General features: G+C 56.7%; 1 protein-coding gene across 2 annotated transcripts; it reads right to left on the bottom strand.

The window, feature by feature from the left end:
• Positions 1–2,659: 2,659 nt before the first annotated feature.
• Positions 2,660–18,432, bottom strand: ANXA11 (annexin A11). Of its 2 annotated transcripts, none has more exons than XM_005878447.2 (14): positions 18,370–18,432; positions 16,550–16,662; positions 15,175–15,576; positions 13,361–13,448; positions 13,024–13,118; positions 11,751–11,864; positions 10,036–10,126; positions 9,518–9,597; positions 9,350–9,406; positions 7,093–7,186; positions 5,971–6,066; positions 5,007–5,065; positions 4,688–4,810; positions 2,660–3,481 (listed from the first exon to the last, which is right to left on the bottom strand). In XM_005878447.2, exons 1-14 carry the CDS (start codon positions 18,422–18,424, stop codon positions 3,422–3,424), a joined length of 1,527 nt encoding a protein of 508 aa, XP_005878509.1. In that variant the 5' UTR covers positions 18,425–18,432; the 3' UTR covers positions 2,660–3,421. The 2 variants fall into 2 exon arrangements, with proteins under 2 accessions (XP_005878509.1, XP_005878511.1); XM_005878449.2 differs by lacking the exons at positions 13,024–13,118; positions 13,361–13,448 and adding exons at positions 12,500–12,594; positions 12,844–12,931.
• Positions 18,433–18,879: the final 447 nt, after the last annotated feature.

Below are 18,879 nucleotides of genomic sequence, written 5' to 3'. Positions count from 1 at the left end.
CATCAACCTATGAACTAGGAGGTCAGGGGTTAATTCCTGGTCAGGGCATATGCCCAGGTTGCAGGCTCAATTCCCTATGGGGTGTGCAGGAGGCAGCCAATCAATGATTCTCTCTCTCTCCCCCTTCCTCTGAAATCAATAAAAATATATTAAAAAGAAAAAAAAGACTGTGATTAAGAAGGTGGTGAATATAGAGCTGGCGTTTTACCTCCCCTTTTGCTTCATTTTTCATTCTATTTTCGAATCTAAAGTGCTCAGAACCAACCTTGGTACAGGCCTCCACTTGGACAATTACAGCTCGATGGAAATATTGAATGGGCTTTGGTGGAGACAGAAGTATTCTCAAAGTATTATCCATGGAGTTCATTCTCAAAGTATTATCCACGGAGTTCATGGTGTTTAACAGTGGAGGCTACCTGCTGGGTCTCTCCCGCTCCCCCACCCCCCACCCCACACACACACACACACTTCTATTGTCTGGGCTACCCAGTTCAAGCCTCAGTTCATTGGGTCCCATTACAGCATATTGACTCCCTGACTCTGCAATAGAACTGCTTTTTCTTTTTTTTAAATGTTCCTAGTTCCTTTCCTTGGTATTTTATGTCACACTAAGGTTTAAGAACAACCACGTCAGGGCCATTTCCCCAGAAATACAAAGTGTGCATTCCAAGGTTCCTTCCCTAAATGTTACAGCCGAGACGAGTGACTCACTTGCCGCACCCTAGTCCCAGGGCTACCCTTAGCAGTGTTCCTTCCGGGGCCCCACCACTGTTGAAAACTTACTAAGGGCGGAATTCACCTGGAGCCCCATCCTCTATTCTGGAAGTGACATTAGACGTGAACCATGGACTGGCCTTGACCAACAACCCAAAAGGCTGCAGAAAACCCTGTGTAGTCCTCTCCCAAAATGATGATCTGTAAGGTCAAATGCCTCCCTCCCCATCTTTTTTTGTTCTGAGAATAATCACTGTTAACAACCTCCCACTGACCTTAAAAGCCAGGTACCTTGGCCCCTGGAGAGATCTATGAGTTCACAGCCCTCCAGCCCAAACTTACTATGGATTGGGTCCCCTGGACATGAGCAAGAAGGCAGCCAGAGGGACAGGAAGGCAAAGGGAACCAGGACCAGGATGAGCACAGGTGTCCCAAGTGCAAAAACTAGGGTCTCAAATTCAAAGGCCTGCAGGGCCAAATAGGTAACATGTGATGGTGGAGCACATTAGGGAGTGGTGGGTCCTGTAGCGAAATGAAGAGTATATGCCTAAAGGGGGCAACAGCAATTTGGCTCCAGCAGCATCTGCTGTACAGGAATGCTAGGCCAATACTGCCAGAATTTTTGGTTTTTCAAGAGAAGCCAGGAATGCCCTGGCCGGTGTGGTTGTTGGTTGAGCTTCCTCCCGTATTCCCGTCAGGGCACATACCCAGGTTTAGGGTTTGATCCCTGGTCAGGGCGTGTGTGGAAGGCAGCAGATCGATTTTTCTGTCTCACCCTCTCCCTTCCTCTCTCTCAAATCAATTAAAAAAAAAAAAAAGAAAGAAAACAGCATCAATTTTCTTCCCTTATTTTAAAAAGTCTAAACTTGTGTAAACATGAAATCTTTCAGTACTTAAGTGTTGGTAACAAGTTCAAATATCTAAAAACTCACTGGAGACCAAAGTCAATGCATGTGCAGTTAGACAGCGCCTGCTGGGCACCAGGCTGGAACCCTGGTGTAGACAACCAGGCAGGCATGTCACAGACATCAGCAGTCACATCGGAGCAGACCGAACCCAGGCACCCAGCTCTGAGGCTGCTGGGCCAGCCTGAGTTCATGGCAACTTGGGCAATGCCAAGTGGTCCATCCCGCCAGGCAGGGCACACCTCCACCCAAGGGCAGGGGCCTGCCCTAGGGAAGGAACACCTCAGCCAAGCATACTGGGTCTTGGGCAAGAGGCTCCAGCACGGAAACTGAGGCAGAGCTGGCGTGACAGGAGGGCCTGCCACCGGTGCCAGTGCCCACACCAGTCTCCTCTGGCTGGGGAAGGCAGGTCTAGGTAGACCAGGCTCCTGTCCTGCTCATGGCTGCTCCATGCCCCTTGGGCGATCCCCTCCTCTCACCATGTCCAAGGGGCAGTGAGGAGGTCTCCCCAAGCCCTCCCAGTCCCGGGATTCTCTCCTTTCTACACTTTCCACATAGGAGGTCAGAAAGGGAGTGAATGGAGACCAGCAAACTCTGGGTTCTGGACAGGACAGTGACTTCTGGACACTCTGCCCCTTCTGGACTTGCCCTGTCCTCACACCATCAACCAGGGGGCAAGGAGCCTGCCAGGGCCACAGCCAGGACCACCCGCTCAGACGGAGGGTCCTCAGGGAACCTGACAGTAAGGCCTGCCCAGGAGGCACGCACAGGCTCCTTCCCGTGTCCCTCCTTTCGGACCTGAGCAACCCCCCCTCCCCCCGCTCTCATGTGACCCAAATCTCCGCGCCTTCTCAGTGCCTGGGCCCCGCGTGGATTTCAGAAGCATCCTTACAACCTGGGTCCCTGTGAACTGCTCATGCCCAGGTTCCTGAGCACAAGCTTCTGTGTAAAGCCACATACATTTCACTGGCTAATAAGGTTGGAACCCCTGGGGACAGGGCAGAATCACGAAGCAGAAGAAAAGAGGCTGGCACCAGGGGAACGTTTCCAGAATGTTCCAGAGCTGGCTGGCTTTAATTTAGAAACAGCGTTTGGCCATCAGCATCCAGGTGTAAGGCACATTCTCCATTACAAAGAGCCCTATAACAGGGGGCTGGCTCTGTTCCCTGCTTTTACATGAAGAAGGAACAGATGACTTTCTGGCTTTTTTGTTTTTGTTTTTTCTTCTCTAAAAAGCAGTGAGTTTGGCAATAACAAAGCTCATGACACATCCTCACCAGATTCAAAGATTGCCCTGAAAGGTCCTCCCTTTTCCTCCTCAGTGAGGACATGGCACTGCCCCCCGACCGCTCGCACCCGAAATGTGTGGCAGCGGAGTAGACGCACCTGTCTGGCAATGACTATAAAAAATGCCTCCAAAAAACATTAAAATCATGTGACTAAAATGAAGCCGAGTGTCTCAGCTACAAGCAAAGGGGAATGGCTGCATGAGTCAGAGATAAAACATCTACTTTAGCAGCAAGAGGCTGTGAGGCGGGTGGAGGGAAGGAGACGGCGTCCTGAGCGTCCAGGCCAACCAGGCCCGTGGGCATGACCAGGAGGGGCGGGTGGGCATGACCAGGAGGGGCGGGTGGGCACCGTCAGGAGGGGTGAGTGGGGGACAGGGCCGAGGATCCATGGGTTGTTGGCACTGGGGTTGGGGGCTATTTTGTGGGTTTGGTAGAAAGAGACAGACATTCTTTTGGCCTTGTCCTAGCATCACTGTTGCTGGCAGGTGGACAGAGTGAGCCACTGGTCACTGTTCAGTCGTTGCCACCACAGATCTTCAGCAGAATCTTCCGGTAATCCCCCGAAGTGTCCCCCTGTCAGAGAAATGGGTGCATCAGTCGAGGGAGACGTGGCCAGTCTGGGCCTCCTGGCTCCTCATTTTCTTCTGCCCCAAGTGCCCTTACAGAGCGGCAGGCCCATCCCAGGGAAGTGCCCTGCCACGCAGGTGCCAGAGTGGCCAAGACTCCCCCACTCGGCAACTAGGGCCTTGACCACGCAGTTGGCCTCCCCCAGCCCCCTTAAAAAAACAGAAAGCTACAATCACCCCAATGTCAAAGTCAAAATCTGAAAAATAAACCCACACAAATTTTAAAGAGTCAGACACACCACCGCCCAGGGCTAACTAATGGTGCCACTTCCCCGCGTATTTGTGTTGCGCCCGATGGGGTTTATACTGTAACAGTGGTGTGTCCCACTCGGGAAATGTGCCAGACTGACAGTGCGGGGCGCTGTATTATCTGGGCACCCAGTTCACACTGCTGTCTCCTCCCCCTGAGCCCACAGGACTGACTTCAAAGTGCAGCCTCGCTTAGCTAATGTGTAATCAGTTCCTTCCTTAAAGGCAAGGCCTGTGGGGTCTTGCAGATGCCCACAGCCGCTGGCACAGAAAATGATACTTCGTGGCTAATTACTAATTCTCTTCTACAGAGAGCATCATTGTTATAGCCAGGGCAATGGAGTTAGCTTCTCCCAGCGACACGCCCAATAGTACATGCTAATGGTTTGAAATCGGGACTTGGTCATGGTGACTGCAAGGCTCACGCGAGTTCGGAATTTAACTGTCAGGCCACGCAGACAGGAGTACGCCTGTCACACAGCTCCGCACACGGTGACTGTCAGACCCGTACGCGTGTCACTTACAGGGACCTCGTTCAAGTTCACCACTCCCAGGGGAGCACAGCCCCTTGCCTTTCGATGGGGGATGGGTTTTGAGGGTTAAGGTAGCTGCTCAATCACACAGACCTCCAGTGCCAGGGCTGGGCTCCACGCCACAGGACTGACCCGAGCCCTCTGCACCGCCCTCCCTACTGCTGAGGACGCGGGGTGGGGTGGTAGCAGGGAGGACCTGTTTGGGGCAACTGGATGAAGAAGTAAAAGCTGAGAGAGAGAGTACAAGGTCCACAAACAAGACCCGGTAGAGGCCGAGGCTGAGCCGTGGGAGCTGAGGGAGGTAAAGGAGGCAGTGAGGGGGCAGGGTGCCTGCAGGCCAGCGGGCGGCCCAGCTACCCTGAGGCCTGTACCGTGATGTCGTGGTACAGCGACTTGCCGTACAGCCGCTTGTACTCCGTTCTGATGTCCAGGAGGTCAATCTCGCTGCGAGACACCATGATGCGAATCAGGGTCCGGTCCTTTGTTCCTGCTCCCTAGAGAGTCCACCGAGGGTGTGAGCAACGGGCCTCACCACCCCACCTTCCCGGGTCCTTGGTGCCCTCCTGCCTGGGGCCCTCGTCCTCTTGGCTGAGGGGTAGCTCTCCCCATGCCTTCTACCAGGAGCGTTGGTCCCAGCCAGAGGTGAGGCTGACCTGCCACCCCCCGCCCCTCCACGGGGAAGTTGCGTACCCTCATGGCCTTGTTGAGCCTTTCAGCAAAGAAGGCAGGGGTGTTCTTGAGACATTTCACTGGAAGAGAGAAACACAGCATAACTCGCTCTGCAGGGAACAGTCCAGGGGGCCACCTCCTCCCCCTTCTCCTCCAGGTTCAATCAGCCACGGTCTCAGCTGCAGTTCTTTGGATTAAACATGCAGGGCCTGAACAGCACCCCGGCCTCTTTCCTGGCACCAGCAGAGCGAGGAGCCGTGTAGGGTGACCCCCGCGGTGCTGCTCAGGTGGGAGGGGCAAACTGGAGATGCCGAGAACCTCGTGGAGAAAGGATGGCCGAGGGGGATGTCTCCCCAGAGTTCTCAGGCCATGAGGCCTACCGTAGGGGACACACAGAAAAGCAGGAGGGTTCGTCACCTCTCCCATCAGAAGCTCCAAGAAAAGCAAAGCAAAAGATGGACAAACCATGAGTTTCCCAAGTGGGTTTAAAGAGGGGCCAGCCCTGAGGGGCGGGACCTGGAGCGCTGGCTTCAGAGGGCAGGGGGCGGGCCTGCCAAGCGCACACCCTCGCCTGGGAGCTAGGCCAGCTCTCCTCCAGCGAGGCTGGTGTTGCTGTTGCAACCACGTGTTTCCATCACAAACATCTGACAACTGCCTGCAGGGATGTATTTTTAGAGGAAACTTGGCAGGACGTGAGTCATCTCTCCCAGCAGGGCAGCTGGTTGCTCTCCCACTAATGCCCACACTGCACGCCCTTCCCAGAGCTGCGCTTGAAATAGAAACAAGACACCTCCAGGCGGCTGGGGGCGCAACCACGCGGTGATGGGGGAGCAGGGCGACCTCCCACGTGTAGCCGCTGGACTTGGCAATCTTGGGTCCTGTGGTTCTTTCACTCCTCTGCCTGCCCTCGACAGAGGATGGTGAGCACCCTGAAAGCTTACAGTGCATGCCAGTCCTGGAGGACACGCAGGCCCAGGACACCTACCCACGGCCAGCATGCCCTGCTCCAGGTCCCCGGACATCTCCCGGCAGATGCTCTTCTCAATGTCTCGGCCTGTCATTCGCTGATACTCGTTGAAAACTAGTGAGAAGAGAGAAGGAACACGTGGTGGGCTGAATTCTGTCATCCTCCCTAAATTCATATGAAGTGCTAGCCCCCAGTACCTCAGAATGCGGCTGTAGTTGGAGAGACCTAGGTACCTTTAAATGGGTAATTAAGTTTGCCCTGGCCGGGTGGCTCAGTTGGGTGGCTCACATACACCACCTTGGGGAAGTTGCGTACCCTCATGGCCTTGTTGAGCCTTTCAGCAAACAAGGCTGGGACCAGGGCTCTGGGTAGAAGGCATGGGGAGTCACACCTCCTGAGTGGGCCTCTTGCCATCCCAGAACCTCTAACACTTCTTTTAAAAAATATACATATATATGTTTTTTATTGACTTCAGAGGACCCTGACCCAAAATAACTACAAAACTGAGCCCTGTGGGTGATGGTACTGTCTCCTTGTCTGTCTTTTAAAAAAAAAAATACATTTTTATTGATTTCAGAAAGGAAGGGAGAGGGAGAGATAGAAACATCAATGATGAGAAAGAACCATTGATTGGCTGCCTCCTACACGTCCCCTACTGGGGATTGAGCCCAGAACCCTGGCATGTGCCCTGACCAGGAATCAATCGCTCAACCACTGAGCCACACCCGCTAAGCCCATTGGCTGATTCTTGCATGTGCCCTGACTAGGGATCGAACCTGCAAGCTTGGGGCATTGGGACAATGCTCCAACCAACTGAACTATCCAGCCAGGGCCAAATCTCTTTTTCAGTTTGAGATCACCTGGCCATAGTCACATAGACCCAGACAGGATGTCGGAATAGATTTGTAATCCACTTTTAAGGTGAAGGGAAATGTTTTGCTCATTGTTTGCCTGAAATCTTGGCTTACCTTGATATTGCATTGTGTGCCCACCACCCAAAGTCAAATCATCTCCGTCACCATATATTTGGCCCCCTTTACCCGTTACTACGAGGAGGCGAAAGCCCCATGCAGAGAGGAGCTGCTGTTGTACCTTGTCTGCCCTGGTTACCTGGCCCCGGGAGGTCTGGGACTGCCTTACCTGCCACCAGGTGGGCCCGGCTCCGGGCACACAGGATTGCATTGAACTTGGACTCATCTGTTCCCAGGCGGTTCTCCCCAGCTGCGTACAGTTCCTGGACAGACAGAGGGGAAGATGGACATGCCATGCAGGCTCACCCAGACACCAGGTCCAGGCCACCTCCGGGAGCTGGGCAGAGACTCCGGGCCCCGCAGGCCCAGAGGGGAAGGGAACAGGGCCAGTGCCCCTGCTGTGCTCCATTCACTGTGCAGAACGGGACACCATCCGCACGTCCCTTCCCTGGCAACATCACGGATCCTGAAGCTGGGGGACTCAGACCCAGGAGAACCGAGGCTGACGGGAGCCAGGATGGGGCAGGAACTGCTTTAACCCAACCAAGGGCGCAGCAGCACCCAGGATAAAAGAACGAGGGGCCTGGGCCCAAGTCCTCGCTCACAGCCAACTTGCTGTGAGGCTCTCGGCAGGCCACTGGCCCTCTCAGAGCCTCGTTTCCTCATCTCTACAATATGAACGTTGGATTAGGTTTGGGGTCCCAAACCCAAAAGCCCAAAGGGCCAGCTAGGTCACCTGAGGATACAGGGCCAGAGAGAGGTGGGGACCAAGGCTAACCACAGAGGGCGGCTACTTCTCAGCACCAGCCGAGTCCGGTGACCGAGCAATGCAGGCTCACTCTGCCAGGCCCACTGCACACGAGCAGCCAGATGCTGATTTCTAAGTGAAGTTCCCAGTTTTTCAGAGGAACATGTGAGATAAGTATGACAACAACTGATAAGTCAGTGACAGATGTGGAATTCATATGCGAGGCACTTCCCTGTGGTTGCATTGCCAGTATGTTTGCAAATGGGCAGAATTTGCATTTGCCTGTTAAGCTTTTGAAAGTGCGAGTCCAAAATATTTGCCAATTTGCAACCCCTGCAACAGATGGCTCAAAAGAGCCTTCCAGCCCTCAGGTAACAGCTTTTAGATCTAAAGGCACCAACATGCAGGGGAGAGGGTGGCCATCAGGGGCTCCAAGACCCCAGGTCAAGGGAAGGCAGGAGCAGGTCCAGGCCATGAAGGCAGAGCAGCAGGCACGAGACCTTGAGACTGAGGCCACTCCCGCATCAGCTGGGAAACCGCCCACACAGGAAACAGGAAAAAGGAATATTCCCACCGAGGCCAGAACCAGAGCCCGGAGCTTTGAAACTGTCCGAGTCTAGAAATGGGGATGGGTGTCTCCAGCAGGGGGATGTTACGGCAGACCCTCAGAGGGCATCTGAGACCAGGGTTCAGTGCTCCCTGCAGGAACAGAGCCAGAAGCTGTGCCCTTGTCCAGGCTCTGCCTCCACGTTTCTCTGGGCACAATGTCAACCTTTCTGAGTCTCAGAAAGCAAAATGGACCAGACTGTAAGAGTGGCTCTCTTCCGACCCTAACAAGAGGGCACTCCACAGAGGTGCTCTTCAACCTGACCGCTGGGGGAGACGGGAGACCACGGCAGTGCCGGGGATGCCTGCCAAGGTGGAAGGGGCAGTGACGAGGGAGAGGGATGGCCGCTCCTAGTCTTCTCGAAGTTTCCTGACAGTTCAGATTTCAGATCTTTGATCAGATCCTGATTGGATATTCAAACAAACAACAACCTACTTAGAGACTCCACAGGTGACGAACAGGGACAACTTCACAGATGTGAGGAGGGAGCACTGGCAGAAAAGCCGACTCTCCACCCCAGCCCAGCCCTGCCCTGCGCAACCGGAGCTGCACCTGAGCCCGTCCCCGGGGGCCGTGGCACACTGATGCTGGAATACTAGCCAGCATATGCAACCAACAGAAGTGCCAGGTCACACGAAGTTCCACTTTGTAACCGTGACCTACCAACCGCTCTGACGGTCCCCGCGGAAGCTCCCTCTACAGGCAGGGAAATGCTCAAACCTTCAAAAGCTTCACAAGCAAATGTGGACTCTGCCCATTTGCAAACATCATGCATATGCAACCAACAGAAGTGCCAGGTCACACGAAGTTCCACCTTCGTAACCGTGACCTACCAACCACTCTGACGGTCCCCCCGGAAGCTCCCTCTACAGGCAGGGAAACAAGCCCCGGGCGGGGACCTGCTCAAGGCCGCACCGCTGATGAGCAGCAGGGCCTCTGAAAGCCACAGCATCGGGACGCACTCCTGTCAGTTCTCGTTCCATCCCAGACCCCCTCCCTCAGGAAGCAAGGAAGTGGCCCCCCACCAGCCCAGGAAGCCCAGGCAGGTGCCTGATTGGCCACCACACTCACCTGGACATCTCTCTGGACGAGCGACATGTCCACATTTGTGCTTTCATCCCGGTTTCCCTGAAAGGAAACAGGCTGTGTGGTCCAGGCCACTCCCTGGAGTTGCCCCTCGCTCCCCATCCTTTCCCTCCCTGCCCAGGGAGGCCCCTCTCTGCTGCGTGGGAAAGGTACCTGAGAGAGAGAGATGAGGAGCCGCTGGAAGTGTCCTGACGTGTCACTTCGAATGGCCTCCTCCAGGGTCTTTCTGAATTCTGGGGGACACACAAAGGCCCACCTTGTAGCCCGGTGGACAGAGCTGCCCACTGCAGACAGTCAACAGTGGGCACTGGCAAGAGAAGGGCCGGGAGTCCTGGGCTCGAGGAGACAGGTGGCCCACGTGGCTCTCCAGGGACACACATTGGGAAACCCTGGGGGGTTGTGAACGCCAGGCTGACCTGGCCTCTCGCCAGGCTTGGCCCAAACCATGCCCAAGAGGTTTCCTCAGCCCTCCCTTCCTTTAGTCACCTGTCCTGTGTGCAAACAGCAGGCAGGGTTGGGTCTTGGACCAAAGCCCCATGTGCTGGTTGTGGCTGGGGAGTGAGGTGATGAGAATCCAGGAAGAAACAGAGGCCCTGGGAGAGGGCGTGGCCAGGCCTGGATCACACCGGGATCTGCGGAGGGCATGGGGCCTGGGGCCTGGGGCAGCCTACCTGCTTGGTAGGCTCTGCTCAGTTCCCGGATGTGGTCGTTGTTGCGGGAGGCGAGGATCTCGATCAGACAGGCTTCGTCTGTGCCAGCCCCCTGCAGAAGGTACAGCAAACCGCAGGTTAGTTACGCTCCCTCACTGGCACCCAGGAAAGAGCAGGTGCCGTGCCACTGCCCTGCTCCCCAGGGTGCAAATCCCAGCAACAGAAGTCACAGAGCCCCTGGTGCTGCTGTCCCTCTGAGAGCAGCCATGCCATCCTCCACAGCCCCAGGGCAGTACCAGGTGACAGCGACGTGATGATGAGGGACCACACGGAGGCTCGTCCCCCTTTTACCCACCGGGAACCTGAGAATCAGAGGGGTAGTGACTTGTCCCAGGCAAAGTGGGTTGAGATGGGGACTCAGAATGTGTTATCCCAAGTTCAGCGCATGAGTGAGATGAGAAACAACTGAGAGTGGGCATGTGGGAAAACAAGCCTCAGAATGGACCGTGGGCATCGGCAGACGTCCAGGGAAAGGCAGCAACAGTGAGGACGAGGGAGGACGGCAGGGACAGTGAGGGCGAAGGACAGGGCACCAGCCTGGCTTCTGTCGGTCTGAGTCCCCGCCCTATTGCTGACTAGCTGTGTAACTACACACGCCACCCAGACCCTCTGGGCCGCAGCTCACCGGTCCATACAATGGGCAGCCACAGTCCCATTTCACAGATGCTCAAGGACACACAGCTAGTCAGTGACAGCTGACCCCACACCTGGTTGTTTCCAGCACCCCACAACCACCACCACCTCATGAATGGCTGGGGCGGGGGCTGGGCAGGGGTCTAGGGGCCACTCCCAGGTGCCCTCCCCAACTACCTCCTGACCCCTCGGTAGAAGAAAGCACACAGGGTGTTTCAGGGGAGGCCTCTCCCTTCCAGCTCCACACCGAGTGCTCTCCCTCTCCTCCTGGGGGCAGGCAAGGTCACTGCGCCTCCCCGCCTTGTCTCTCCGCCACAGAGGAAATGTTAGATTCCTCCCAAAGCCCCCCTCTGTGGGCTGCCCTGCCATCCACAGGGATCCCCACTGTGGGTCTGGGGATCCCCTGGGGTGTACAGTATGCAGAGGATTCTCCGCTTGGTCACAACTGAGAGGCTGGGCAGACACTAAACCAAACCGAGCCATTCACAACCTGGACTCAGGAGCCGCTGGCCTCTTCTGTGGCTGGACCTCTGGTGGGCAAATGGACAGGGACCCTCGCCGAGCAGACCAGGAGGGAGCAGGAAGCAGACGGAAGCACAGAGTGGACTCAGAAGCAGCGGCGAGAGCTCCCGCCTGGTGCCTGCGCGTGACATCCCTGTCCTATCTGTCCCCACGCCAGGCTGTTCCTCTCTGTGCTCATAACCGATTCCTCTCTGTTCTGCTTCAAGTGCTCCGGTGCTTCTGTCATTTGCTAACGAATGAGGATGAGCCACCCGTGCCTCATACCCCTCTACAGCCCCAGCTCCCGCCATGCCGTGAAATGGAGACACGTGGATGTTCCCTGACAATGAATGGCACTCGGCTTTCCTCTTGGGGAGTCACCGGGAGGTCCCCTTCCAGAGCACTTTGCGTCCAGCCCAAGGGGCTGTCGGAGCCAAAATGATAACAGCAGCTACTGAGCGGCTAAGACACACCACGTGGTCCAGGCCCCCCCTGGGCTGTGCCCACAGTGTGAACACACACATAAACACACGCTTACACACCTTGATGGCTTCCTTTATCTCGTAAACATCAAAGAGGATTGGGGTCTTCATCAGAGCCAAGATAGTCTTCTCGAAGTTTCCTGACAGTTCAGATTTCAGATCTTTGATCAGATCCTGATTGGATATTCAAACAAACAACAACCCTACTTAGAGACTCCACAGGTGACGAACAGGGACAACTTCACAGATGTGAGGAGGGAGCACTGGCAGAAAAGCCGACTCCACCCCAGCCCAGCCCAGCCCTGCGCAACCGGAGCTGCATCTGAGCCCGTCCCCGGGGGCCCTGGCACACTGATGCTAGTCTACTCAATACTTACCCAGGTTTCACCTTCCAAAGATTCAAAGTTCAAAATATGCCCCTTGCATTTGTTCAGTCCTGAAAGCCTTTTCCTTCAAGCCCTTCTACCAGCCAAGCCTCCAGGGTGGCCATGAAGAGGGCAGGACAGCAGCCAGGTTCCCAGGAGGGGACCAGGCCAGGGGGAGGGAATACTTTGCTTAGGGGCTCAGTGATCATGGCAGTGCTGGGGCGAGAACCCCGATCTCTGGCGCCTGCCATCAAATCTCCGTTCCCCGTGGACTCCAGTTTCTCCCTAAGGGCATCGCTCACCCCTAGAAGGCGCCATCAGCCGAGGCCACTGGCTGCATGGGCAGCAGGAACACCCTCACTGCTCCAGGGAAGAGCAGGGCTGTGCTGGAGGACGCCTCATTCAGGGGGACCAGCCTCCCTGGCCCCTCCCCAGCACCCTCACCTTCCCATACGCTGTCTTGAAGGACAGGAGGATCTGCTGCCGCTGCTTGTTGGAGCGACTCCCCAGGCAGTCGATGATAGCCTGCTCGTCAGTCCCTGGAGGAAGAAGAGGTGGGAGTGGGCACGGCTGGGGGTCGTGGGATGCTCTGCAGCTGGAGACTCCCTAGGCGTGGCTCCTCCCCTTCTTCTGGGCACCCCAATGCACCCCCACATCCATCTTCTCTCCACTACCACTAGGGCCAGGCTGCCTTGACCCCATGACCCCAGCCCACAGAGCCACTGGGTAACTGCTTGGGGGATAGGGGTGGGGGGGGGGTGAGCATTTGAGCCATTGGGACCACTCACCAAAGCCTTTCATAGCCTTCCGCAGAACCTCGGCGTCTCGCAAGGGGTCAAAGCCAGGAGCATCAGTGATGGTACCTCGCTTCCCAAACTGCTGGGACAAACAGACTTAGGTAAGAGGCTGCATCCCCAGGTGCAACTGCCCCACCCGACTCTGGGAATGACCTGTTCTCTGAATCTCACCTTCCCATACGCTGTCTTGAAGGACAGGAGGATCTGCTGCCGCTGCTTGTTGGAGCGACTCCCCAGGCAGTCGATGATAGCCTGCTCGTCAGTCCCTGGAGGAAGAAGAGGTGGGAGTGGGCAGGGCTGGAGGTCGTGGGATGCTCTGCAGCTGGAGACTCCCTAGGCGTGGCTCCTCCCCTTCTTCTGGGCACCCCAACGCACCCCCACATCCATCTTCTCTCCACTACCACTAGGGCCAGGCTGCCTTGACCCCGCAACCCCAGCCCACAGAGCCACTGGGTAACTGCTTGGGGGATGGGGGTGGGTGAGCATTTGAGCCATTGAGACTGCTCACCAAAGCCTTTCATAGCCTTCCGCAGAACTTCAGCGTCGCGCAAGGGGTCAAAGCCAGGAGCATCGGTGATGGTACCTCGCTTCCCAAACTGCTGGGACAAACAGACTTAGGTAAGAGGCTGCATCCCCAGGTGCGACTGCCCACCCGACTCTGGGAATGACCTGTTCTCTGAAAGGTGGGGTAGCTGAAGGAGCTCACAATTAACAGCACAGAGGAACCCACTGAGTGGTCCTATGTGGCCATTATCTGTCCTGCGTCCTGGTACTGACGCTCTGCCTGGCTCCCGTGGCTAGGAGCCCATCTCCAGCTGAAAATCGGCCCTACACCCAGGTCCTGGGGGCTGGCCTGGGCTCCTGCTGAAGGGGAGGCCTCGGGCACAGGAGCACTGGCTTCTCCTCGATGCCTTACCACCAAAGCATCATCTAATGGCTGGTCCACGGAGCACCTCTGTGCAAACCAGAAAAAGGTGACTCCTCTGGGGGGATGCTGGTGCCCACCCTTCACGATGGTCCAGCAGCCTGACTACCTCCTGGATCAGCACCAGCTCCTGGCACCTCTTCTAGACTCTACAACCTGCTGCCGCCTCACTTCTTCCTGACACTGGCAGCCGTGCTCCCAGCACACTTGAATTTCCCTGCCTCAGCCGTCTCATGGTGGGCTATCTTCTGTGGCTAATGCAGACTGATTTTAACAGTTAAGGAGATAAACTCAGAGTTAAGGAGATAAACTCAAGAGAAGAGATGAGGTGGAAGGGAGGAAGGGAGGGAGGGAGGGAGGAGGGCAGGGCAGGGGTGGGGGAATGTGAGGGGCAGGGAAGAGAGGGGACCCCCATCTGAAAATAGTCATCAAGCACATAGCACTAGCATTGCACTTTGCTGGGTTGGCCATGTAACCATGACAATGAACTCTAGGCTCTGCAAACACAAACTGCTCTCCCAGAGGAGCCAAGAGCAACTCTGAAGGAAGGGCCAACCATGTTCCATACACGGAGGTTTTACAAATCCTCTCAAGTGAGTGGGATGGGAGGTGGGGGCCCATCCAGGAGCTGAAGACTCAGAGCTGTTGGGCATAAAACCCAGGCAGTAAGTAAACAACACAGAGGAATGAAGAGCACCCGGGACATTCACACCAACTCGCACTCAGAACATCTAACCAAACCAGGAGACAGGGTAGCTCCCTGCTCTTCAGGAATTCAAACCAGAGTTGGGGAGTCTGAAAAAGTGACACTCTGTTAAAACAAGAAGTAGTTACAGCCCTAGTCGTGTTGGCTCAGTGGATAGAGCATCAGCCTGGGGACCGAAGGGTCCCGGGTTCGATTCCGGTCAAGGGCATGTTCCTCGGTTGCAGGCTCCTTCCCAGCCCTGGTTGGGGCACGTGCAGGAGGCAACCAATCGATGTGTTGTTTCTCTCACAACAATATTTCTCTCTGTCTTTTCCTCTCTCTTCCACTCTCTAAAACTGATGGAACAATAGCCTCGGGTGAGGATTAAGACAAGACCAAGGGCATGTTCCTCGGTTGCAGGCTCCTCCCCAGCCCTGGTTGGGGCACGTGCAGAAGGCAACCAATCGATGTGTTGTTTCTCTCACAACGATATTTCTCTGTCTTTTCCTCTCTCTTCCACTCTAAAATCGATGGAACATTAGCCTCGGGTGAGGATTAAGACAAGAAGTTACAGGGGGAGGACTGAGCCCTGGCCTGTCCACCCACACCCCCCAGCCACACCCTCCTGGCCTCGCTGGCAGGACACTGGGCCACGCGTCTTGGGCCTTTGGAGCCAGGCTGGGACTGAGGGTAGCACAGGGCTGGCACTCACCTGAGATGGGGGCACGGCAGGGGTGATGGTCCCGGACCCTTGATATGCTGGGTAGCTTGGCACCGGCTGCTGGTGCTGCCCAGGAGGCGGCATTGGTGACTGCCCAGGGTAGGTCATTGGCGGCTGCCCAGGGTAGGCTCCTGGGGGCTGCTGTCCGGGAGGCGGCATGGGCTGGCCTGGCACAGGGGCCCCTGGGTATGCCGGGTATGAAGGCATCCCAGAGGGCGGGTTTCCGCCAGGGGGCGGGTACATTCCATACGGAGGAACAGGCTGCTGGGTGGAAGGGGGCTGCCCAAAACCCCCAGGGGGCAGAGGAGGGTAACCGCCCCCAGGGGCCCCAGGGGCGCCAGGGTACAGGTTTGGCACGTTGGCTCCTCCGAACGTCCCGGACATGTTGGCTGCCTGAAAGTCCACAAAGCAGAGAAGGGCCTAAGACTAACGAGGAGGCCAAGCAGGGCCCAGGACAACCCTGCAGACCACACGGAAACACCCAGGGGACAAAGTCCAACCAGCCCCCTGTCAGGGGGAGAGGGAGCCCTCCCTCCTCCCTTTCCGCCCTGAGCCTGCAGGCCCCCGGCGCTGCCCTCGGAGCCCGAGCACCTGACACCGTCCCACCACCCCACCTGCACTGCTGACCGCCACCTGCTCTTGTGCCCAAAGCCCCCACACTGGCTCTAGCACCTCATGGTTACCATGGCAACTGCCCATCTCTTCCCAGTGGTAATCAGTACTCCAGGGCTAAGGCTGTGGTGTGTTTCATCCACATATTCCAGTACCCAGGATGGGCCTGGCACATATTAGATTGCCCACTGGTTACACTATTTACATGGAGCATACATTTGCTTAGATTACAAAGTATACGATTTTAAAAGCAAATCAACAAGGAAAAGTAGCATGTTACCAGGAACCCACTCCGAGGCCCAAGCGGAACAGCCACCCACACATACATACACACACTCACACTCACACTCACACATACACACAAAGATGGACATTTGTACACAGCACATGCACGCACATACACATACCCACCCTCACCTCCCTGTCAGCCCTATTCTGAGCTCATACAAAAGGCACTCAACACATTTGAAAAAGGCACCACCCTACCCAACCCCGAAGAGCCGGAAAGGACCTAACAGACTGTGTGTCCAGTGCATTGCCCTCCCTGCTTTTACAGCTGGGCAGATGTAGAGGCAGAGAGGGACGGTGAGCAGGTGAGAGCCCTGACAAAAACCCCTATGTCCTAAGATGCCCCTCAGTACACTCAGCATCCACGGTAACACACAGCCCCCCTGACACCCTGGAAGCCAGGAGCCTCACGCCCTGGCCATGCAGGAGTGGGCCTAGGGCAGCCCAGCAGAAGGGATGGACTCACCATTCCCGAGAGGTAGTCCTGGTTGAACTGCCCTGCATAGTTGGCCACGTTATCCAGCCCAATAGGGGGCATGTTGGGCTGGGGGTAGCCAGCACCTCCCCAGGCACCGCCACCTGAAAGCAACACCAAGCCCGTTAGCCCCTGGTCAGCCCCCCAACAGGGAAAGGCAGAGACGGCAAGCTCCCAGGTGGCCCAGGGGCAGGCCACGCAGGGTCTCGGAGACAGCACTACAGACCACACAGAACCCCCAGGCAAGCAAGTCTAGCCCAGTCCCACTGCCGGAGGAAGGGAAGAGAGGGCCTTCCTCTCCGTCCAGGGAGGGAAGGGGTGGTTCAGCAACACTCCCAAGCCCTCTGTGGGGTCCTCAGGATGCAGGAGTTCAAGGGCAGATCTGCCCCCGACCCCCACCCCAGGCTCCCCATCGTAGAGCAAGAGTGCAGACACAAGGACAGGTCATTTTAGGACAATGTGCTGAGTCCACGACAGCAGGAGCTCAGGGAGCACTGAGAATCCAGGGAGATGCAAACGCATGGTGGAAGGGGAGGCTGCCATTGTGACTGTTTGCTATCTCAAGTCTGCAAGAGGCAGGGAGGAGCAGGTTGGAGGAGGAAAGCAGATGGGCCTGAGTCACGTTAAACACAGACACCGTCCTTGTGGGGACAGTGGGGGACATCAGTGAAAAGCCCAGCTCTGGAACCAGCAGAACCAGGGACTGTGTCCTGGGGCGGGGCACCCACCACCGAAGTTCCGTTTCCTCTGGGGACAAGGGGGGATAATAACTAGTGTTTGTTTCAAATTGCCATGCTGAGGCCGTTAATGCCCATGCAGGGCCTAACTGGGTGCCCAGGGCGCTATGGTACCGCTGTCACTGACAAGCAGCACGCAGCTCAGCTGGCGTCATCATGCCGGCTGCTGGCCTGTTAGATGCATTTCTGTTCTTGGCAGCAAAAGGGCCCTGGGGCCTCCAGTTTGGCTTTTGCGCTGCAGACACTCAGGACAGAGCCTTCCCGAGTCACCTGCCTGCTCTCCTGCTGCTCAGACGATAGGATTCCTACTAGAGAGGGACTCAGGCCAGCGCTGGCAAATCAGGACAAGGGCTTGCTCGGAGTGCAATGGCCCAGCTCCACCGATGAGCCAGCGGCTGAGGCCTGACCTTCACCAGGTGATGAGGGGGGTGAGTCCAAATGGCCTGTGGGGCCCTCAGTGCTCAAACTCCAGAGCCTCAGCTCTAGAGAAATGAATGTGCCCAGGGATGAGGGGCATCACAGCTGAGGCCATTGCAGGATGACCAGCCTGGAATGGTCCCTTCTCCCCCCTTGTCCCAGGAGCCCTCATGTTTCCCTTCTACCCTGGGGGCCAGGCCAGAGAAGATGACCTCTAGGTATGCAGAGCAGCACTGTGGCTGGTGCAGTCGCAGGACACCTGTCCCTCAAAGACCGCCTTCACCGCCCCCCCTCCCGAACCCCGCAGGGGGACCCTGCACTGCAGGACCCTGCGCCCGGAGCACAGAAGTGACAAGTCACCTGACAGTGCCGAGGACACCAAGCCAGACGCTTTAGCTGGCTCTCTTGTTAGCATCTGGGACAGCCCAGTGGGGAAGAGATCCGTGAAGCCATTTGCAAAGGAGACAACGCAGCCAGGAGAAGCCTTTGCCCACCGCTATCAGCTAACAAGTCACGAGACCTGGTCCTGGCCTCCCAGAGGCAGCTTCAAACCCAGGCTCTCCTGCCTCAGGTTCCCTGCCCTCCTCCAGCCGCCACCCCACCTGGCTACACTGTGGGGGACAATCTTATTCCTCCCCTCCCCACACACACGCTTACCTGGTGCAACTGGAGGGTAGCCGCCTGCGGGCGGGGGGTAGCCTGGGTAGCTCATGGTCAAATCTGAAAGGAAGAAAAAAACCGCTCAGGCTCTGCCGGGAGCTCCCACCAGCCTAACCAGAAACTTGTCGGGAAGCCACAAGCCACAAGCCAGGCCCCTGCAGGAGAAATTGCATCAGTCTGGACTGTGGCAACCAGTTTACCATCTACCTGCCAGGGCCTCCAGCTCAGGCCCACCCACACCCACACCCACACCCACACCCACACCATAGGACTCTCCACCCACGAGCCGTGGGCTTCCCTGAAAACCCCTTTCACCTAAGCTTCACTCCCACCTCTCTCTCTGTCTCCATCTTCCAGTGCCCTTATCACCATCCATCCAGCAGGGGGCCAGAGCCCATCTCCCAGCCCAACCTGCGAAGCTCTTGTGGCAGCCCACCCCCCCAATCGGCCCCAGGCTACACTCTCATTCTCCAACCTCCGGTTCATCCCTCAAGGGAACCTGGCAGG

Source organism: Myotis brandtii, unplaced genomic scaffold (assembly GCF_000412655.1).
Source record: "Myotis brandtii unplaced genomic scaffold, ASM41265v1 scaffold560, whole genome shotgun sequence".
Taxonomy (NCBI): Eukaryota; Metazoa; Chordata; class Mammalia; order Chiroptera; family Vespertilionidae; genus Myotis; species Myotis brandtii.
Note: the sequence above shows the minus strand (reverse complement) of the source record. Positions and strands in the feature narration are given on the sequence as shown.